This window comes from Zootoca vivipara, chromosome 5 (assembly GCF_965207765.1).
Source record: "Zootoca vivipara chromosome 5, rZooViv2.hap1.1, whole genome shotgun sequence".
Taxonomy (NCBI): domain Eukaryota; kingdom Metazoa; phylum Chordata; class Lepidosauria; order Squamata; family Lacertidae; genus Zootoca; species Zootoca vivipara.
In genome coordinates, this window is record NC_142588.1 from 83,100,808 (window position 1) to 83,124,392 (window position 23,585).

Genomic DNA, 23,585 nt, shown 5'->3' on the forward strand with positions numbered 1-23,585 from the left:
TTTGTTTGAGGGGCACAAACCATTAGGATGGCCTCACATGTCATGCTAAGGCAAACCATATCTCTGTAGGAACAGGAGAGGAGCAAAACAGCCATAATTTTAGCTTTGGTTTGCTTAGCATTTTGTATGAACTGGGCCAACATAGTACCATGGCTACGGTAACCCGGAAGCCGGAAGGGGGGTGGTATAATGTATAATAATAATAATAATAATAATAATAATAATAATAATAATACCAGTGAGTCTGAATTGACCACCAGATTGATGTTTGCTCCTGTTAGGAAATACTAAAAATGCTTATTCCTCTGTTCTTTGGGTAAGATTTACCCGTTGTTCAACTATTTATTATAAAGTCCGGAGTGCCTCCTGTGCATTTTACATGTCAAAAGGTTTATATGCCACTTGTTGAAAACTATTGCTGCTTTTTGGGACCCAGGTGGCGCTGTGGGTTAAACCACAGAGTCTAGGGCTTGCTGATCAGAAGGTTGGTGGTTCGAATCCCTGCAACGGGGCGAGCTCCCGTTGTTCGGTCCCAGCTCCTGCCCACCAAGCAGTTCGAAAGCACATCAAAGTGCAAGTAGATAAATAGGGACCGCTCCAGCGGGAAGGTAAACGGCGTTTCCGTGCACTGCTCTGGTTCGCCAGAAGCAGCTTTGTCATACTGGCCACATGACCCGGAAGCTGTCTGCTGACAAACGCCGGCTCCCTTGGCCTATAGAGCGAGATGAGCGCCGCAACCCCAGAGTCGGACACGACTGGACCTGATGGTCAGGAGAACCTTTACCTTTTTATTGCTGCTTTAAATTTTTTTGTTTTTACTGCTCTGTGGTTAGGCAACAGAAACTCAGGTTCGAAGAGAGCCCTTCTCTGAATGAGTCAAGATTCCCCAAGTAGCACTGGGTACTTGCTGTCTTGATTATTGGATCTTGTCGAAGGTGTCCTCCTGATTAATTTGGTCTGCCTCATGAAACAGGACACTCTTGTTTAATGCCACTTAAAACTAATCTCCTCATTCCTGAGATTCCCTTTGTCTGGTGTGCTTGCTAACTGTACCTTGCATGTCCTGAGCTACTCTAACAGCGGCAGAATTTATTGGAATGTCAGCTTTCCTCCTAATTACTTTGACCTTTGTGAACTAAACTCATGGGAATGTCAAGACACAGAACGGAGCTAAGCTGCAAAATGAAAAGGGAGCAGGGCAAAGCTCCAAAGTGGTGCCGTAAACTTTGCTTTCAAATAAGAGAAAATGGGAGGTCGGCAGCTGGAAGCCCCAGCACCCAATCTGCCCCTTCAAGTGTTTTGCTCTAGTTGGTAGAGGCAAAATAATTGTGTAAGGAGAATGGTGGCTGTGGCAAGAATACCTGCTAGCGATCCACTGTGTAGGAAGGAAGGAGGGGAATGACGCTGACTCTCTTCAAGGTGAGTCAAGCACACTTGGTGGGTTGGCACCCGTCTGTCTTGGGAGGCAGTGGAGAAGTGCTCCTTTGGGGGTGAAGAAGCATCCATTGGGGGGTGAAGGGAGCTGTTGGAAGCTTGCAGGGCCTGCCGTGGCTGTAGAGACCGATGCGGGAGAGACATGTTTTGTTGCAGCCAGGGAAGATGGAGGCGTCCGATTGTGCTGCTGCAGATGTAGCATAGCGCTTCTTATCTCTATTGAAATACACTTAGATGGCTTGAAAAGGGGCTTGCTTGCTTGCTTGGGGCTGCTGCTCCCATTTGTCTTGCTTACCAACTCCACCTACCTGCAGAACTCTCCTCCCTTGGCACCTTGCCTATTCTGTCCCAGGTTGCCCCAACCTTCTCTTCTCACAGCTTGGCCAACCCATGCTCTCACCCTGCTGCTGCCATCACTGGCAGGAAAAAGAAGCCTGCTTTAAAAAAAATCAAATAAAAAACCAAAAACTTATTTTTAATTAGTTCATTTTATAAAATTTATATATCGCTTGATTGCAAGGGGGGGGGAACCCTCAAAGCAGTCCACACAGAAGATAAAACAATAATGTTATCACTTTTTAAAAAATCCAATTTGAAACACACAGAAAGTTTTAATACCACAATAAAATAAACAAAAACGTTTTTGGCAGCTTTCAGGCTAAAAGAGTAGTCAAATTCACAAGGGCCTAAAAAGGAGTCCTACTTTAATCAGGCGAACACACTATATAGCCCAGCATCCAGTTCTCACAACCAGATAGATGACAATGGGGAGCCTGCCAGCCAGACATGAACACAAAGGTATTTGCTTGCTCATAATACCCATCAAATAATATACAGCCCCCAGTATTAGAGGGACTGTTGTGACTCAGACATTGGTAGATATCGTTCATGAACATCTCTCAGGATTTGCTGCGTCAGTGTACGATTAAATAGCACGATCCTTTGACTATCATCTGCCTTGTGCATTGTTTGCACATAATTCCTAAATGTTGTCATGAATGGGTCCTGTTGAAGTCTGATATGTTGTATTATTGACAGTTCATAATGTAGAATGGATTCATCCAGTCCAGTCATCATGCGAAAGGCTGGACTGGATGAATCCCAAGCCGGAATTAAGATTGCCGGAAGAAATATCAACAACCTCAGATATGCTGATGACACAACCTTGATGGCAGAAAGTGAGGAGGAATTAAAGAACCTTTTAATGAGGGTGAAAGAGGAGAGCGCAAAATATGGTCTGAAGCTCAACATCAAAAAAACTAAGATCATGGCCACTGGCCCCATCACAGAAGGGGAAGAAATGGAGGCAGTGAGAAGTTTTACTTTCTTGGGTTCCATGATCACTGCAGATGGTGACAGCAGTCAACGAAATTAAATGACGCCTGCTTCTTGGAAGAAAAGCAATGACGAACCTAGACAGCATCTTAAAAAGCAGAGACGTCACCTTGCCAACAAAGGTCCATATAGTTAAAGCTATGGTTTCCCCATAAGTGATGTATAGAAGTGAGAGCTGGACCATAAAGAAGGCTGATCGCCGAAGAATTGATGCATTTGAATTGTGGTGCTGGAGGAGACTCTTGAGAGTCCCATGGACTGCAACAAGATCAAACCTATCTATTCTGAAGGAAATCAGCCCTGAAAGGACAGATTCTGAAGCTGAGGTTCCAATACCTCATGAGAAGAGAAGACTCCCTGGAAAAGACCCTGATGTTGGGAAAGATTGAGGGCACTAGGAGAAGGGGACGACAGAGGACGAGATGCTTGGACAGTGTTCTTGAAGCTACCAACATGAGTCTGACCAAACTGCGGGAGGCAGTGCAAGACAGGAGTGCCTGATGTGCTCTGGTCCATGGTGTCACGAAGAGTTGGACAGGACTAAATGACTAAACAACAACAACAACAACAAATGCAGAAATGCATCCTTTGTTTCTTGTAACGCTCCCTCTGGGGAGCGGGTGGTCGTAATTTACAAATAAATCAATAGATATTTTGTCACCACTTCAGTTTCCCTGATTACCTTTGAGTTTCAGCAGAATAAAAGCATCCACAAATTTAGATATGGTTGACCTTCTGTATGGAGTCCTGGATATTTGTTTTTCCTAAAAAGCCAAGTAGCATTTGTCTGAAGTTGCTGGTTTTATGGTGTGTGTTTGTGTGTGTGGATTGTTTGTTTGTTTTTTAAATAAAAAAGAAGTGTCATCTGAAGAAAAATGGTAGCTTTTCAGCAAGATGTTCTTTATGCTAATTGCTGCAGTTTACAGAAGACAAACCCTTTTGTGTGGGATTGTTACAAATAAAGTGGTTTTGTTTGGATGCTTTCAGATTAATCTGCCGTGCTTGCAATTAGGTATACAAAGAGTTCTTCTAGGGTTAAGGAGGCTTTGAAGTAGATGTGATGCAACTATGCTAATGAATGCACATCAGACAAGAAGACAAATTCCAGGCTCTTTTGTGCCTTCACCATCCAGCTGTGTACACACCTCTAGTCACCCATGCCTTATCAAGAGCTTTTTTTTTCTACATGAACCATTATCACCGCTCCTCCCTGCACTCAAAACAGCAAGCTGTGGCACGAATCTGTCTTCCATGCAGATGTGCTCTTTGTTGCTAAATTAGGACTTTCTTTTTCTCTTGTTAGATTTTTGATGAAACAAGTGGCAAAAAAAAACCCTTCCTGTATCTGCATTCATGGGGAAACTTAATTTTCATAGAATCATAGAGTTGGAAGAGACCACAAGGGCCATCCAGTCCAACCCCCTGCCACAAGGGCCATCCAGTCCAACCCCCTGACCACAAGGGCCATCCAGTCCAACCCCCTGCCGAGCAGGAAACACCATCAAAGCATTCTTGACATATGGCTGTCAAGCCTCTGCTTAAAGACCTCCAAAGCAGGAGACTCCACCACACTCCTTGGTAGCAAATTCCACTGCCGAACAGCTCTTACTGTCAGGAAGTTCTTCCTAATGTTTAGGTAATTTTATGAGATGTTAATACAGTGGTACCTTGGTTTGCAACCGTTTTGGATTACAACTGTTTTGGATTACAACCACGTCAAACCCTGAAGTGTGTGTCCCTTTTTTTGGATTACAACTCATTTTTGGGGGATTACAACCAATTTTTTTGGAGGCCCCATTGGCAAAAGCGCGCCTTGGGTTACAACCTGTTTTGGTTTACAACTGGACCTCCGGAACGGATTATTTTTGTAAAACAAGGTATCACTGTATACAGATCTTACTTTCTGACCAGCCCTTTGACCTGGGAATTCCACCCAAAACAGGCTCAGAGTTTTGCAGACCTGTTGGGTGCCCGTTTTAGTTGGTGTATGTTTTTCAGCATTAGCCTCAGTTCTCTGTAGTAAATTCCTAATTCTGCAAGTGAGAAGCAGCAGCAGCATAATTTCAATAATAATAATAATATTAATAGTAATAATTAATTATTTATACCCCGCCCATCTGGCTGGGTTTCCCCAGCCACTCTGGGCGGCTTCCAGCAAAATAGTAAAATACAATACCATCAAATATTAAAAGCTTCCCTAAACAGGGAGTAAATTACCGCTGTTTAGTATAGGATCAATAACATGCCTGGCTGTTGATTGTAAGGCTGAGCATCTCTGCCGTTGTCGAGATGTCACAGGCTGGGCGCAGACATCCTGTCTCTTAAAAATTAATGGTGACCGTTGACCCCTGTGAATCACATTGTCTGTTTATTGTATTTAGGAAGCTCTTTGCCGCCCAGTCAGCAGTGCCTTGTAGGTGGTTTATGAAGGATGAAGTGGTTCGTACAGAGGGAATGGTCTTATTCTGTCACGTTGCCATGTGACTCAGTTCTTGTCTCCGTCTATCTTAACGGGATCTATTTCTAGCAACTTTGGGTGTGTCAGGAAGTCTCCATGCATCTACAATGCGTTTTGGGTACCAAAATGTTAATCAAGAGGCTTGCTATTTAAAGGCAAGAGCCTCCTTGGGCTAGGAAACTCAGCTCAGTTGTTTTATTTATAGCGGGCAGTTTGTGTCCATTGTCAGATGAGTCTGTAAAGAATTTTTTTCTGAGGACAAACATCTAGATGGCAAGCAGTTCCAGGTTCTGACCTTGTTGAGTTTTGGAAGGGTTAAACAGAATTGTACATGCCCCCTGCCCCAAATTCAGATCGAGGTTGTGCTTCTGTTTTCACAATCCAAATACCTCCCTTCCTTTGGAGATTTAATTTGGATTCATGTTGAGTTGCATAAATTGTTATTAATAGCTTTTCCAGTCAAAATTCGGACATGGAAGTGAGGAACATGTTTTGGCATGCATTAAGAGTCAAGACGTTTGTTTTTCTAGGGAACTTAAATTCTTATGTATGGTATATTATGGGACTTGAAACATCCTTGCAACTCCTAACATAAGCTAACACTTGACTCATTCATTCAGGTTAACTGGCCATAGATGGACATTTCTTAGATAAATGCCGCTCTAGTCTGTTGGGTGACTTGTCTTTCCCCATACGGATCTAATAAATATATAGTGGTTGTTGACATCTTGAGTTAATTTCAGAGTTCCACCCACAAAAAAGGCACACAATTTAACTAAAGAGCTGTAGGATATTGCATTATCAATTTGACACACAGGTTGAATACAGTGAGGGTCAAATGGCAAGAGGATTGGTTTAGGATGGTTCCAACTTTCAAAAAGTTGGAAGCATATCTTGACTTCCTGGGTCTACAGCTTAAGTTTAGCAATATTATGAAAATCCCCCCCCCCATGCCATGGATTTAAGTGAGTTAAGACATATGAGGATTAATTGAAAATTAGTATTTCTCATACACTTCCAGTCAAGCACAAGGAATGCACCTAAAATCTGAAAGTGAAATTTGTTTCAGTCTTTTGTAAGTATTTTGCAGCTTTGGTCTGGTCTGGTCTGTTTTGTTTCCCTGCTACCCCAAAATGCAGTGGAAAATGTAATCTGCCCCTAGAGACTCAGCTACTTCCCTGCATTTTTAATTTTGTTGTTCCCAAACTTGCCCTGTAATTGACAATGCTGTTAAGCAGATTTAGTTTAGCTTTCGCCCAGAGAGCGTAATGATGGCTGGATTTGTGTCCCACAGGTGAAGTATTTAACATAGCCGTATCTTGTCAGTCTTTTAACCTCCTAGAATCTCCTTAATGAACTTCTATAGGAAGCCAGAAGTAAATTGGGAATTCATGTGGTTTTGACTGACAGACCTTTAGAAGGAGAGAAAGAGAGAGACCTATTTTTTTTGCAGACGCTTCCATCAATCATGCAAAGGAGAGGGCTATCATGAGCATGCCAAGCGGTTCTTGAATATGTTATTAGTGAATGCCTACGGTAATTTATTTTTCTAAAGTTGGGCAAATAATGGAATCCTCCGCTTCCACACCAACCCTGGAAAACCGTATTTTAACATGTCAAAAGAAAAATAACTCATGAATGTAAAAACAGAACAAAAGCCTAACATGAGTAATCTGCGGTTTTGCAAGAGGGACTTGTAAAAGCAAGGCTGTAGGATAGACTTCTCTTGTCCTTTGTGCCTCTTAAAGTGGGAAATTGTGGATGTGGGGAATATAGAAAATGTAAATGACTGGAGCCTCCTTGTGGGCCTTTGATAGATGGGTCGAGTGAAGGTGATTGACACTTGAGCGAGGAAATGTTTGTTTATGTTTTGGGGCAGAGAGGAACCAGTGAAAGATATGAGGTGCTCCTCAGATTAAGGAAAATAAAAATGCAAGTTCCATTCTGCAGACTTTGAATACCACTTTCAAAAATGCTTGATTTCTGTCTGCTTCAAAGAATTCTGTATTACCCTCTAACTCTGCAATCTTGCCAATGTTGATTCAGTCACTGCTTCCATGTTGGATAAATGCCTGGTTGTTCGGGGTCAATGTGTCGTCTTTTGATTGGTTTCATGTCTTAACTTCTCATTCCATGCAGCACCTGTTCTTAAGACACACTTCCTGGTTCCAGTCTTTTTACCCCAGTGCAAAGATTACTGTGGTGTATTGTGGCAGCTTAACCACGGTGGGCCTGTTATTCAAGGAGGAAATAAATTGTGTAGTCTAGGGAAATAGTCTTGATCTCTAGAAGCTACTACTGGATCATGCACCGCAGGAGAAGAGACCAGAGGTGGCTTGACAAAGTTATAATAGGTTACGTTCAGGCACTAGGTGCTGGAAGTATATAAAGTGCTTTTTCTGCTTCTTTGTCGAAGTTTCTATTTCCTTAACCTGTGGAAGGACTTCATTTGTGTTCTGCGGTGTATTTGCTAGAGAGTCAGGATTATTGCCTTGTAAACCAGTGTGAAGGCACAATTAACATTGAATTTATAAGACCTGTTCTTGAAATGTTGCCAGAAGTTTTCTTTGATAGTTCCAGAAGTGTTGGCTAGGGTGTCAGCCTGAGAACACTGCATTGCCTGGTGTCATCCAGGAAGTCTGGTTTTCTAAATATTGGAAATACTTGCCAGGGCATGCTTAAAAGTTCTCTCCTACCCCACATTCCTTGTGGCTCTGTAAATAATCTATATTGTGCGCCCTCCTTTTTTAGGGGTGCACCCAGTTTGAAAACGAAAGGCTGATGTGCTTCCCCAAGAGCCATCTAACTCCTCTCTGCTTGAACTGTTATTTAATGATCACCACTGGTAAATTTGTACTTTGGGAAGGGTTAGCTGGCATTTTATTTAATTTTGTTTCGGTTACGGTTGAGACGTTTGTAAAATCATGTTTGTACTTCGTTCTGTGCATTTGAAACGTTGCAACCTGCCCGAAACCTCGGGATAAGAGTATGGGTGCAAACTTTTAAATCTAACCCCCTCCCCCGCATGCTTTGCAAATGTTTTTCAAGGCAAGCTGCCATGTCTGAATGCAAAGTATATAAATGATAAAAAGTTTGGCAGCAATTACATTGAACATACCCGGACCTTGTCTTTGCTATCTGAAGACAGTTTCCAGGTATCCCTGCTGAGCGTGGCCTGTAGGTTGGTTGCAAGGGAAAGGGCCTTTTCAGTGCCGTCCCCCCCAGCCTGACTATGGAATGCTTTCCCCAGAAAAGCCCACCAGACATCAACATTAACATTTTCAGTGCTGGTTTAAGACCTCTGTTCTCCCAGACTTTTGAGAGATTATGATAATCATACTTACTGCATCTGTGTGAGAGAGTGTTGGAGGGGGTGGTATTTTATTGTTAAACTTGGTGGTTTGTGTATAAGTTGCCTAGAGATGTTTTGTATTACGATCCAAACTGAATTATTACTATTATTATTATTAATTTTAAGTATTCTTGTTTATATCACACACACACAAACAAACACACACACACAGGACAGAGAAGCTTTACTTAAGGGATAAGATGCATGCAACATTTTATGACATGGTGCTACTATCTTAATAACCACTCATACGTTAAATTGCATAAAAATTATTAATATATAAATGTTTCTCTGAGACAATGTCTGCCGAAAGTCGGTTTAAATTTTATGTTTTAATTTAGAAAAAAAAATCGAAAAAAGCTTGAAAATTCTCCCAAACTGCTTTGAAAAGGACCATATAAATATATATTTTAAAATGGTGGGTGATTAACAGAGCTATATAGTTCCACCTTATGCATGCAGGAATCAGAACACACTGTTCCCCCATCTAATTTGAAACCATTCCGGACCTGTCTTAGCTTTGCAAATGTGCTAGCAGTTTTACATGATGTACTTGTCCGAGAGGCTAAAAGGGTCCTCTGAGCCTAGGCTTTGGGTCATTCAGAAGTCTGGGTAGTATCAGGGGCGGTGTATGTATGTGTGTGTGTGTGTGTGTGTGAGAGAGAGAGAGAGAGAGAGAGAGAGAGAGAGAGAGAGAGAGAGAGAGAGAGAGAGAGAGAGATCAATTCACCTGTTGATTATCTGATGCAGGAACAACAACAACAAAAAAATCTGCCCACAGATCTTGAAGCTCAGTTGCACGAGTGATAAAATCTTATTGGTACTGAAGTAAGAATGAAATTCTCAAATGTTATTACTCAAGATTTATATATGTGTGTGTTTTTCTTTGACTTTTAGGAGGCCCGCTGAGGAAAATTCTCCATGAATGTACGTCACAATGATGATGACCGACCAAATCCCACTGGAGTTGCCATCGTTGCTGAATGGGGAGGTAGCTATGATGCCTCACTTAGTCAATGGAGATGGGACTCAGCAGGTCAGTAACTTCCGAAAGTGACCGAGTTGTTGAAGAGCCAATTGACTTAATTTTGAATGTGCATGGCTTCAAAGGATCGAGAGAATCTTTCTCTTTGTCTTATGCGCAGTTCATGCCCATGTTAAGAAATAAAACCTGTCCTCGTTTTAGTAAGAGACACAAACATATGAACTCTGAGGCTCGTGAATGAAATAATATAGCATATGACTCACTTAAGGTATGCCACTTTGTCCAGATTACCTTGTGGGTAAGATTACCTTGTGCTGCAGTGGCCTCCTTTTTTGGGGGGGGGGGGAGGTCGGGATATAGGATTAGGAAATAAAAACAAATAATGGTTGTGCTTACTGTTTTTAGTTCTTTAATTTGTATTACAGTGGTGCCTCGCTTAACGAATGCCCTGCTTAACGAAATTTCCGCTTAACGAAAGGATTTTTCGAGCGGAGCTTGCCTCGCTAGACGAATGCGTTTTACGAAAAATTCGTCTAGCGAATCGCGGTTTCCCATAGGAATGCATTGAAATTCAATTAATGCATTCCTATGGGCAAAAAAAATTTCAAAAAAATTTCAATGCATTCCTATGGGATTCGCTAGACGAATTTTTCGCTATAAGAAAAGACCCGTGGAATGAATTAATTTCGTCTAGCAAGGCACCACTGTATAAACATTTCGCCTCCTTGCTCATATTTTCTTTAAATACCTTGGAGTGCATAAACTGCAGCACTCTGTTGCGGCGTAGCATCTATCTGTGTGTGTTTGGAAGCAAGTTCCACTAAGTAAAATGGAACTCCCCAATGAGAGTAGGTAGCACTGCATGTTTAGCATTCATATGTTTCTTTTATTCCACTGAATAAAAAAATTCCTTCAGTAGCACCTTAAAGACCAACTAAGTTTATATTTTGGTATGAGCTTTCGTGTGCATGCACACTTCTTCAGATACACTATTCCACTGTTTTTCTGTGATGGAATTCAAGGCACTGCACATAATGTTTCTTTTATTTTATTTTTTGGGTGGAGGGGCAGGTTCCCATCCAAGCCTGTACCTGTTTTTAGCCAGGTTGCTGCATCACGAACCTTCAGACCGTAGAAGTGTTGCACCATTAGTGTTGCACACCAGGAGAGAACATTATAAGTTTTTCCTGATTTACACGTGTAGATGGCCAGTTTTGTGAGTGAGTGGGGGTGGGCGGGGAGGCTTAAACACAGCAGGGTTAAAATAGTCATGAGGGTGGATAGAGGCGGGGGAGGAAGAAAATGAGCATTATTCTCATTTTGGAACATCTGCATTGCGTGCCTCTCTTTATGCAAGAAGTTTGCCAGTCAGACAATGGCAGATGGTCATTTTTCATTATCCAGAGAGGATCAAAGAGGACCCTTTGTGTCTGACGTCAAACTTTGCTTCACAGTCCCTGACTAGAATACTACCTTGTACTGCATAAACATAAATTAGGAGGATGAACAGCAGAATCTTCTGTACCAGTGAAGCAGCGCCTTGTGAATAAGCCTAGACCCATCCTACAAATCTCCCACCTAGTGATGGAATGGTAGTCGTCAGCCTTTTCAGGACCCAGCTCCTTATTTATGTGAATGTGTTGTTTTTTAAAAAAATAAAATAAAAGTAACCCAAAATCCTATCTTCCTGGAAGTGTCCAGTGGAAACTTAGTTGGTTAGCACTCAACAATTATTTTTCAAAGAAACAAAAATTATTATTAAAAAAACCTAATAATCTGTATGTGTTTAAATGAATCTAGATGGTGTAGAAACTAGATTATATTAAAATGCATGGGGGAAAACATAAAATAATCAATTATTTTTTGGGGGGAGGGGTGTTCTGGCCGTAGACTGAGAAGAACATGTTTATAGGTAGTTAGAATTACAGCATGGTAGAGTTGGAAGGGAACCCCAAGGGTCATTTAGCCCAACCCTTTGCACTGCAGGGACGCGGGTGGCGCTGTGGTCTAAACCACTGAGCCTCTTGTGCTTGCCGAGCAGAACGTCAGCGGTTCAAATCCCTGCGACGGGGTGAGCTCCCATTGCTCTGTCCCAGCTTCTGCCAACCTAGCAATTCAAAAGCATGGCAGTGCAAGCAGATCAATAGGTACCACTGTGGCGGGAAGCATTTCCTTGCACTCTGGATTCCGTTACGGTGTCCTGTTGCACCAGAAGTGGTTTAGTCATGCTTACCTTTAACCTTACTTCAGGAATCACAACTAAAGCATCACCCAACCTCTGCTTAAAAACCTCCAAGGAATTGAAGTCCACCACCTTCCAAGGGAGTCCATCCCACTGTCGGAACAGCTTTTACCATCATAAAGTTCTTCCTGAAGCTTTTTTCATACCAGTAGGGTTTCCCCAGGCAGCGGCATTTAGCAGTTCTCTACTTGTTTAAACTAGAGAGGCCAGCAACCGAATGTGGTTCTTTCTTGTATGCAAAGCTCATGCTCTACTGCTGAGTCACGGCCCAGCATTCTGGTCTCTGTCACTTTGCTCATTTCCTGACCTTCTGCAGCTGCTCATTGCATATGGTCCAGGGCCCTTTCCCCCCTTCTCCTAGCATCAGATGGCTTTTCAACCAAGGCAACATCCTGGTTTCTAGTTAAATGGATGTTGCTCCAAACATAATCTAGAGGCTTGCCAATTAAAACAACCCAATACTTGCTCATCAGATGGGGAAATAGCCAAAATATAAGCTAAGTTATATGGGACGTGGGTATCGCTATGGCTTAAACCACAGAGCCTAGGGCTTGCCGATCAGAAGGTTGGCGGTTCAAATCCCCACAATGGGGTGAGCTCCCATTGCTCGGTCCTAGCTCCTGCCAACCTAGCAGTTCGAAAGCATGTCAAAGTGCAAGTAGATAAATAGGTACGGTGTTTCCGTGTGCTGCTCTGGTTCGCCAGAAGCAGCTTTGTCATGCTGGCCACATGACCTGGAAGCTGTACGCCGGCTCCCTCGGCCAATAACACAAGATGAGCGCTGCAACCCCAGAGTCGGTTATGACTGGATCTAATGGTCTGGGGTCCCTTTACCTTTACCTCTAAGCTAAGTTATGCAGATAGCAGAGAAGAACCTCTTTCCATGCATGCACTTATATATGTACACACACACACACACACACACACACACACACACACACACACACACACGTTATTAGGGCGAACCTGCAATCCGTTCTGTATTGTAAATGGAACAAACTGACTGTAATGGAGAATACAATGATGAAGTCTAATTCTAACAAGCCTCAGCCACTGTGCTTGAGATGTTCCCCAGAACTGAGTCAATCCAGAGGAGTTCGCAGGTAATAGGGGATGAGATTAAAAACCCAATGTAGTTGAATGCAGACATTAAGTACAATCTATATATATAAAGTCCAAGTTGTCCCTGCGTCCAAGCTGTCCCGTGTGTCCCTGGGTCACTGCGCATGTGCCCCAGGGATACAGGGATTGGACAGCAGAGACCGCGCGCACACTCTCCCCCCCTCTGCCTCCTCCAACCGCCGCTCCCGCCGGACACCGCCTCACTGCAGGGCACGTCAGGGAAGCGAGGGTGGAGGCCGGCGAAGGCCTCCTCACAACCCTCCCTGGCCGTGAGGAGCGGCGGTTGGAGGAGGCGGGGGGGGGGGAGAGTGCGCGCGTCCTTCCTGTCGGCGGCTGCGGGAGAGGAACGGAGGAGGAGAACGCAGCACTTTCTCCTCCTCCGTTCCTGTCCCCCTGCCGCCGACAGCAAGGACAGGTCCCAGGGTTCAGAGAAGCGCTGCACAAGCGCTTCTCCGAACCCTGGGATGTCTTCTTCCTGTCGGCGGCTGCGGGAGAGGAACGGAGGAGGAGAACGCAGCGCTTTCTCCTCCTCCGTTCCTGTCCCCCTGCCGCCGACAGCAAGGACAGGTCCCAGGGTTCGGAGAAGCGCTGCACAAGCGCTTCTCCGAACCCCAGGATGTTCTAGTGCCCGTTATTAAACGGGCTGAAATACACTAGTTCCATTATAACACAGTACAGTGGTACCTTGGTACTTGAATGGCTCGGCTCCTGAACAAATTGGCTCCCGAACGCTGTAAACCCAGAAGTAAGTGTTCCGGTTTGCGAATGTTTTCCAGAAGCCGAATGTCCAACAGGGCTTCCATGGCTTCCGATTGAGTGCAGGAAGCTCTTGCAGCCAACCGGAAGCCGTGCCTTGGTTTTTGAATGGTTCCGGGAGTTGGATTAAGTTTGAGAACCAAGGTACCCCTGTATCCTGGGGAAATGTCCTTGGGTTAGGTCTGTTGTGTGCTCAAAACACACCTGCTTAGAAAGGTTTCAAGCTCCACCTGTTTCAAAGCCCAAGATTTCTGGTTACAGAGTCGTGTGTTTTAAGTTCTCCGTTTCACATGAGTTCAGGTGTTGTCCCTGGCATGATTGACAGGTGTGTGTAAGTGAGAAGTGGGACCCTGCTTACTGATCCCGCCTCCCTTGCCATCCATGCATTTGGGAGGGCGCACATGTCTGAGGAGGGGGGCCTGGTTTATGCACACAGGCTCCCCCTGTGATTTATAACTCTGTACAACCAGGGTCCAAATCATGGGGTCACCTACCTGCACAGAGAAACTCTGGGCATAGCAGGCTCTGCGGATGAGCCCTCCATAGTGATGGATTAGGAAGCCAGAAACCACTCTGTAAATTACATGGAGGGTATAGTTTTTTTAAAACTACAGGTTGCATGATGTTCAAAATCAGTGTTCAAAGTTGGTCAGGCACCAGGTGCATTTTGCCCAACATGGTGGTTTTTCTCTCTGTCGTGTTCACTTTCTTGAACGCATTGTGGTTTTTAGGGGGGTTCTGGTATGGAGTAACATTCAGTGCAGGCTAAAGTTGTACAGTCATACCTCGGTTTAAGTACACTTCGGTTTGAGTATTTTCAGTTTAAGTACTCCGCGGACCTGTCTGGAACAGATTAATCCACTTTCCATTACTTTCAATGGGAAAGTTCGCTTCAGGTTAAGTACGCTTCAGGTTAAGTACAGACTTCCGGAACCAATTACACTCATACCTCGGGTTAAGTACGCTTCAGGTTAAGTACTCCGCGGACCCATCTGGAACGGATTAACCCACTTTCCATTACTTTCAATGGGAAAGTTCGCTTCAGGTTAAGTACGCTTCCGGAACCAATTGTGTACTTAAATCGAGGTACCATCGTATAGCCCAGAATCTGGTTTACTCACTCATGCGCTGTGTGTGAGAAAGAAACCACGGGGTTTGAGGCTTGGGGAAGATTCAGTAGTTGTTGTTTCTTTAATCCTTTGCCGCTTTACCCATCTCTCAAGCCCCCGGGTGCCTTCAGATGAGACAAAATCTTTAGATCACTTAGGTGTGGCCTAACGAGCTTGAATGGCTGATCAGGTGCTTAAGGGTTGGCAGTCCTCTGGTGGTTGCAACCACTGGAATGCAATACCCGGTGCAGCACAAGAGAAAGGAACACAGCCAGCTAGGAGGGCATATTTATTTATTTATTTGCAATTTGAACTTGGGCAGGACATGCAGATGGAGATCTGGGAGACTGTAACTGGCAGAGGAATTCCAACAGGAAACTTAACACATACAACACACTTGAATATTTGTGGCGCACTCACACCTGAAAGCTCTTTCCAGAGTATCAAGTGAATCTGTGTAGGTTGAAGGTGTGTGTGTGTGTGTGTGTGTCTGTCTGTCTGTCTGTCTGTCTGTCTGTCTGTCTGTCTGTCTGTCTGTCTGTCTGTTTCTGGAGCCCACGGCCACGTCATCCTCCCAACTAGTTCATTGCATCCACATTGGAAAACTGCAGAGGTCTTTTAAGGTCTAGCTGGAAGGAAGATAAGCATCCGTACACAATAAGCCTTAATTTCCTTCTGTTGCCGCAGCATTCTTTCCTTAATTTTTAAGTGAACACTCCATCTTTTTGGGCTAATTATAACATTCAGTAAACAATGAATTCCCTTTTAGAAAGAGCGAGAAGGAACAAAAATAAATAAATAAATAACCGCTTCAGCTCGCTATCTCGGGAAAGTTAACTTTGAGCCCCAAAGTAGTTCCAGGATGCGAAATATTGTTTTGGAAGACTTGGGAAATAAATCTTCCAAGCGAGCTTGCTTACCACCAAGGCAATTCTCGGTCGCTGTATATAAACAAAAGGGAGCACAATGCGCCCCGACATTATTTGTCCCAGATGGAGTTCTAAACTTGGCTCCTTCTGCCGCGCTGATGTCATGGTGTACCAGCAAAACTCTGGAGTTAAAAGACGTGCATTGCATCCATTTTATTCCTGTGTGATTGGTGTGGGAGGGGAAGGCTCAGGGGGTGTTGGGTGGAAAATTTGTTTCATGGTTTCCTCCCCCTCCCTTCTCTGTTCTTGTGGAGGATGGTGGTAAGGAATGTGGGGCTCATGCCAAGGAAGAAACAGCGTTGAATAGTGGGGTGTTCTTGGTTTTGTTTCCCCCCTCTCCGTGTACCTGTATATAGCTTAAGAGGAACTGAGAAAGGGCTTTCTTGGGTAGTTGATGTGTCTGAATAGCAGAGGGGAGGAGCGGGTTGTCAATCATCCCTTGCAGAGCTTAAAGCAAGACACACACATTCTTGCTTTTTTCCAGAATCTTACTCAGAGCACAGCTTTGTGGGGTTTTCTCCTGGATTTCACAGTGCAGCAAACCAGAATTCCAGGATGTATACAAGGAGCCTTGTATTAGGCCAGTCCAGGCCCGTGGGTGGGTTAAGAGAGACCCATCCCTTCATGTTTCCAGACAGGGTCCTCTTCAGCAGCGCTCTTGGAATGGCTGCAGTTTTCTTCCCTTCAAAGTCTCTGCTGCCCAGATCTTAGGCCTGGAGTGCCTCCAGTTCTGGATTCCTGAGGCCAGGTGGCTTGAACAAAGTTGGAACAAGGCTGGCATCCGAACCTGGCATCCTTGGACACTGGCCAGGGTCTCAGTGACCTGACACAATTCACTGCTCTGCTACATTCTTTCGGGAGGGGAAAGCCCCCTTAAATGATTTTCTCGCCTAGCTAGTCTAGATCCAGCCACCATTTGAATTTCTGACAGGGCTCCCAATCTGGGATTATTCCAGGGCAATGTAAGGAATTTCCATTCGTAGCTGGACCCAGTTACTCAGTTCTGCCCAGAGTGCTGCTGCTACTTCCAGGTATGCCTGCCTGGGCCTACCAGTTTTCCCACAGCCCCCTCAAAGCAAAAGCTGACTCTGAGCCGAAGCCTGAAATAAAGCAAGCCAAAAGTCCGGCTCTAATTGACCAGGGAGAAGACCAGGCTCCTCATATTTATAGGACACACCCTATAAATGACTTGAAAATATTGGCTCAGCAATTGCTTCTGACTCCCACTAGTTACTAGGAGCAGCAAAATGCTTTCTCTTTCCTCAAATCAAACTCTTGAGGCCTTTGGTCTCCGCTGACTTAGATTTGAAGATTTGAACTTGGATATGCAGATCATCTCAGTTTGGGGTTCAGGAGGTAACTTGAGGACCACCTCTCTCCATATGAGCGGACCCACACTCCGCAATCCTCATCTGAGACCCTTCTTGTGTGTCTTCTCCACGAGAGGCCCAGAGGGCAGCAACGCAAAGACGGGCCTTCTCTGTGGTGGCTCCCCATTTGTGGAATGCTCTCCTCAGGGAAGCTCACCTGGGGCCTTCATTACATATCTTTAGGTACCAAGCAAACACATTCCTCTTCTCCCAGGCCTTTGGCATAATGAAACAATCTACGGCCTTTCAAGCTGTGGAGGGTATTGCTTTTGTTTCATACAGTATTATGTTATGTGTGGCCCTGTGATCCCCAGATAAAGGGCAGTATATGAATTTAATAAATGAATAAAAGTAATTAACAAGAACCACCCCTTGAGCTACCATTTTGCGCTGGGTTCTGGTTGGTGGACCTGGGTCTCTGTTAAAAATCACAACAGTTAAACAGGTGCTGTGATCCTGAGGTCTGCCTATATCTGTTTATTGAGCATTTATTTCCAACCAGTGGGTCAGCTTCCCCCCCCCCCAAGTGAGCTGCGCTTTGACTCAAGGTGGGTCAAGCAGTGAAATCGCTACAATAATAACAATAATAATAATAATAATAATAATAATAATAATAATAATAATAATAATAATTTATACCCTGCCCATCTGGCCGGGTTCCCCCAGCCACTCTGGGCGGCTTCCAACAAAACATTAAAATACAGAAATCAAACATTAAAAGCTTCCTTAAACAGGGCTGCCTTGAGATGCCTTCTAAAGGTCTGGTAATTGTTGTTCTCTTTGACCTCTGGTGGGAGGGCATTCCACAGGGTGGGTGCCACTACCGAGAAGGCTCTCTGCCTGGTTCCCTGTAACTTTTAAGAAAACAAGCGCCTTTGTGACACGCCTAGCCTGGCGCATTGCGTTTCCCGTGGAAATAAAAGACTTTAAAATAATGATTGAAACCTGCTGGGATGCTCTGAGCAGACCATGTTTATAGTTGAAGCTGCTTCCCACGTGCCTATGGGAAGCCCGCAAGCAGGACTCGAGGGCAAAAGTGACTGTTGTATAGAGCCATTTTCTTCCTTAAAAGAGAAGTTGGCTGGAAATGATATTCAGTAGTAGGAGCCTTCGGTCCCTGCAGCAGTTGGGTAGCAGAATGAATTTTCACTCCTGACAAGCTGCATCTACAAATATTCCATCTATTAAAGGCACAGGAGGCCTGGTGATCCTTACAGGGTATGGTTTAAAGTTTAATAGTGGGTCCCATGCCAGAGATGAGAGAAGCCAAAGGCCAAAAGTTATAGAAACCTTTTCCAACGCAACTTGTACTGCTTATGCTCTCATGGACTAGTGATACCTGGTTTTCAGCATTGCAATATATATCACCAGCTAAACATCGCGATCATATCACAATGTCTGAAATAAGGATGGAACTATGTAGAGACAAACAGTAGGATTGGGTGATAATCTGGTTTTCAGCTTCATGATATATCACCATAAAGCAGGGGTCAGGAAAGTTTTTCAGCAGGGGGCCGGTTCACCGTCCCTCAGACCTTGTGGGGGGCCGGACTATATTTTGAAAAAAATAATGAACAAATTCCTGTGCCCCACAAATAACCCAGGGATGCAATTTAAGTAAAAGCACACATTCTACTCATGTAAAAACATGCTGATTCCCGGACCTTCCATGGTCTGGAATTAGAAAGCGATTCGGCCAGATCCGGCCCCTAGTTTGCCTACCCATGCCATAAACCATCGTGATATATCACGATGTCTAAAATACGGATGGAGCTGGCTTTCCACTTCCAGGCCCTTTTTTATATCTATATTTTAGTTTATTGCCTCAGCGAGGAGCCGTATTTGGGTGGCTGATCTTACGGATATTTTGTGTGCTCTTTATTGTTTGATTATTTTTAGCTGAATGATAACCTGCGGTTATGAGGTCATACAACGCCACTGGGAATAAAGTAAACGAGATAAGGGTAGACCACCCACAATAGGCCACCCACAGTGGCAGAGATTGGCGGTAGCATGCACCAAAACCTGACCAGTTAGCAATCAATGTCTGCAGTAATGGAGAGAGAGGAGACTTCATTGCCCCGCCAGGTCATCTCGCCCCACCCCAAAATTGGAACAGGAAGCCAAAGTCCTACTACCTGTGTTAGATAAGGTCTGGTCTGAGACAGAACCACGGTTGCCGTGGAATTCTAAGCTGCCCCAGGCAAGATGGCTTCTGCGTGGATTTATAAAATGCCAAAATAGATAGGGAAACTGTTGGCACACCCCACAGCCTAACAGAATCCTAATCCTGTTTTTGAGAGCCAGACAATAGTTGCAGATACTTGAAACTGGCGGATTGCTAAATGGACAGGAGGATAGAATTCTTCCCGCCTACAGTGCCAAGTTGGTCCTTGCCAACCGTAATGATATATGGAAGGTTTTTTGTTTTTTTGTTTTTGGCGTGTTTGTTCTTGTTTAAACATGACAGTTCCTGCGTTCTAGGTTTTGCCTTTTCCTAGTGTTCACAAGAAGCGGAACCTGCCCACCAAGTTCTGTGGGCCTCAGCAAAACGGACTGTTGGGGAGATGGACAAAACTTTTATCCCTGTGCAGCCAAGAGGCAGGAATCGCTAGGAACTTGATGCAGCCTTTCGTTGCTCATTCCAGCGATGCTCATTCCAGCGATGAACCAGAACCTTGTACGTTCCCCTGCATGTGACTACCAAGTTAATCCTGTGGGAATGTGGTTGCAGCGGAGCAACATCTTCTTCCACCTGTCCATGGCCCAGTCTCTGCTGAAAGAGGCGTGTGTGTGTGTGTGTGTGTGTGTAGGTAGGCTGCATTTTATCCTCATGCAGAGCACACATATGCATTGCCCTCCTTTGAGGCCCTTATAGCAATTAAATATATAAATAAATACGGTACCTGCCACCATACATGCTCTGGCAGTTGCAGCTAGAGATGTGAAGGCCCGGAAAAAAACGGAAAAATTTGGGAAAAACCCGTCGTCGCCCCCCCCGTTTTTTTCCTGAAGCCTTTTTTGTTTTTTTTCGAAAAATTGGGGGGGGGGAATAGATTATGGAATGTTTTATTTTAACATGATGAATAAAATATTTTAAGATAAGGGGTTCAAATATTTTATAGATCATTTTTAAAAAATACGCATGGTATCAGATTTTTCTAATTTCTGTGAGGGCAAGCAAGTCCTAGGTTACAAACTGAACTCTCCAATGCAAGAACAAGATACATTTCTTCCTTTAGGAGGTGCTGTTGTCACCGGAAAAGAAAAAGGTTTTAGTTTTGTTTTTGCATGCGTGTGGCATGCATTGGTTCTGTTCCTCTTCACTAGGCCTCAAAGCACTGGAAGATCATTACAGCTCAGAAAATGATTCTGATTAAATTTCATGCCCATTCATTGAAACTTAGTCCCACTTCCTTCTTCTGTTCTTTTTATGAGAATGCTTTTTTTTAAAAAAAAAATACTGTGAAGAGGAAATATGAGTAATTGTTACTTCTGGATTTTTAAAAAATGTTTTGTGGAGTTTTTTTTTTTTTGTTCCTCATAAACTAGTAAACAGTTCAGGAGATTGTTGCTTCATTTGTTACAAATACAAATAAATATTATTTTAAAAGTAAATTCTGTTTGTAGTAATTGTTTGGATACACTATATTTTTAATATGCTAGTTGTGATAATTTTATGCCCATTAAAATTGTCCATAGTTATATTTTATGTTTCTAAAGTAACAGAATGACTTTCAATCTGGAAAAGAAAAAAGAAGTGCTAATGTAGCATTTTTTTTTCAAATTTTCCAAAAATTTCCATTTCCCCCCGGAAAAACCCCGGGGAAAAAAATCGGGTTTTTTCCCCAAGGTTCAAAATTTCTGGAAATTTTACATCTCTAGTTGCAGCTCCTTGCAGTGGTGAGCCGCAGGGCCTCCGTATTCTGCTTTCCTCCTCCCACTCAGCCCGCCCTACAGCTGGGAGGGAGGCTGAACAGCGTCCGTTTGTGCCGCGCTGAGTCTGGGTGGAGGCTCCAGTTGGTTGTGGCGGTCAAAGATATCTAACCCCTCCGCGCCTTTCCCTAGGGGCCTCCTTAGTCTGCTTGCCTCCTCCCACTGAGCCCGCCCTACAGCTGGTGGTGAGGCTGCTGGCGGTGCGTTTGTGCCACGTGGAGTTTGCGGCCGGGTATGTTCGAGTGTCGCTGCCGCTCCAGTTGCCCACGACGATCAAAGTAATATCACCCCTCCGCGCCTTTCCCGTCATAGAAACCTTGTGCCCCTCCCGGGTAACGGTGCCTCCCCCCCCCAAAAAAAGCTCAACAACTCTGGGGTTCTCCCCCCCCAATAAAGCTCAGTGATTGTCTGACTCTGCCTGTGAGGGAACAGCTGATAGGCGGCTTGTTAGAGGCGCGCGGCTGTCAGCGTTGGTCTGGCAGGTGAGCTATTTTCGTCAACAGTTCAGGTTACTCTGCCCCCATTTTCTTAATTTGGAGTCCCCCAAAATAGGGGTTGTCCTATACATGGGGGCATCCAATACACGGAAACATATGTTGTGTGTACGAACCTGGGTACACGGGGACTTTGAAGCTCTGGGTTTAATAACTCCCCTTGCACAATGTGACCACATGTCCTCCCAGGTTCCTGCGCATAAGCTTTGCAGGGTTGCTACATTCCTTCTCTTCTCCCTAACAAGCATGATCTGGAAGTAGTAGGGAAGTGTTAAAAAAAAAAGTCTAGCAGTCTCCTGCATGCTTTTCTCGAAGCAGCCTTGTTGGAGCTGCCTGGGAAACAAGCCACAGTGGACTTCGTTGTGTTGGCCGGGTGTCGCAGCAGCAACTGGGAAACCTGGAGCTGCCATGGAACGTGGTGGAGGAAAGGAGGAACATCTAGTCCAACCCCCTGCAATGCGGGAATCTCAGCTAAAGCATCCTTGGCACATGGCCACCCAACCTCCTTAAGAACCTCCAAGGAAGGAGATTCCACAACCTCCCGAGGGAGTCTGTTCCATTGTCAATGGCTTTTACAGTCAGAAAGTTCATCCTGATGATGTTTCGTTGGAGTCTCCTTGTTTGTAACTTGAAGCCATTGGTTCAAGTCCTACCATCTAGAGCAAGAGAAAAACACAAGCTTGCTCCTCCCTTCACGTGACAGCCCTTGAGATATTTGAGGATGGCTATCCTCTCATTAGAGACCCAGGTGGCGCCGTGGGTTAAACCACAGAGCCTAGGGCTTGCTGATCAGAAGGTCGGCGGTTTGAATCCCTGTGACGGGGTGAGCTCCCGTTGCTTGGTCCCAGCTCCTGCCAACCTAGCAGTTCGAAAGCACGTCAAAGTGCAAGTAAATAAATAGGAACCGCTACAGCGGGAAGGTAAACGGTGTTTCCATGTGCTGCTCTGGTTTGCCAGAAGCGGCTTTGTCATGCTGGCCACATGACCTGGAAGCTGTACGCCAGCTCCCTCGGCCAATAACGTGAGATGAGCGCGCAACCCCAGAGTCGGTCACGACTGGACCTAATGGTCAGGGGTCCCTTTACCTTTATCCTCTCATTCCCCTCTTTTCCAGGTTTGTTTTGGGAATGGTGCTTTTGTCTGGGAACAATAAATGTAAGCCCGCCAGCTCAGAGCCGCAGTATACAGAGAGGTTACTGGCTGAATCCAGGGACTTGCACTACCAGTACTCAGTAGCCACAACTCAAGTCCGGTAGGAACTGAAAACTATGGTTTGAGTGTGCATCATCTCAGGAGCATGAATTGCTGGTTAACCTGTAGTCAGCAATACACGGCAAGAGATTTACCCTAAGTGAGGTCTCTTCCTTGTCCAATTAGTGTTCTAGCCTTCCTTTCACAGGAAGCAGTGGAAAAATTCCACAGTTGGGACTGTGGTTGGCTGATTATAGCGTTGGAGCAAAATCGCGTTCCATTTTTTCCGTTCAGAATTGGGCTGCTTTAGCTTTTGGGAATACTGCAGTTTCATGGCAGAGCAGCAGAGTTTTCAAGTGATCCAGGGTGGGGGGAGGATGCCTCCAAAGGAAATCTGAAGGCATAATATATCTTTTTTCTTCTGAACTCCTTTTGTGTTTAATAGAATGTTGCAATACTAAAGTGGGGAATTGGAATGGCTGTCTCAGTGGCAGCAACACCACAAAAATGAAAGAGGGTAAGCTTTGCCAGAAACTTGCTTCCTGAGCTGCCGTGGTTGTTGGAAATGGCTGCTTGGAAAAACTTGCCTCTGGTATCTCCCAGCTGCTGTGTGATGTGTTGGAAATAGCATGCAACCTTCAAAACTGGATGCGTAGGAGCTAATTTGTAGGAGCCGACATCCCTTTGGCCCCCAAAATAAAATATTCAAGGTACCCATGACCTACCTGCAAAGTTGATGGGCATTGCCATTCAAATGAGGTGTGTGCGCTGCATCTTGTGATTGATTATGTGGGGGCAAGGCTTACCTGTCCATCCGTCGTCGTCCCCCGAATAGTTCAAGTTGACACCGCTGTCAGGAGGTGTGTCGCATT

General features: G+C 44.6%; 1 protein-coding gene across 2 annotated transcripts in view; it reads left to right on the forward strand.

Annotated features, from left to right (window-relative positions):
* Positions 1-23,585, forward strand: part of FNDC3B (fibronectin type III domain containing 3B) — a 258,662-nt gene that overhangs the window by 52,384 nt on the left and 182,693 nt on the right. For both annotated transcript variants that reach the window (XM_035132789.3, XM_060274365.2), the window contains exon 2: positions 9,477-9,615. In XM_035132789.3, the coding sequence (XP_034988680.1) occupies positions 9,505-9,615 (111 nt within the window). In that variant the 5' untranslated portion in view covers positions 9,477-9,504. The remainder of the gene's footprint in view (positions 1-9,476; positions 9,616-23,585) is intronic.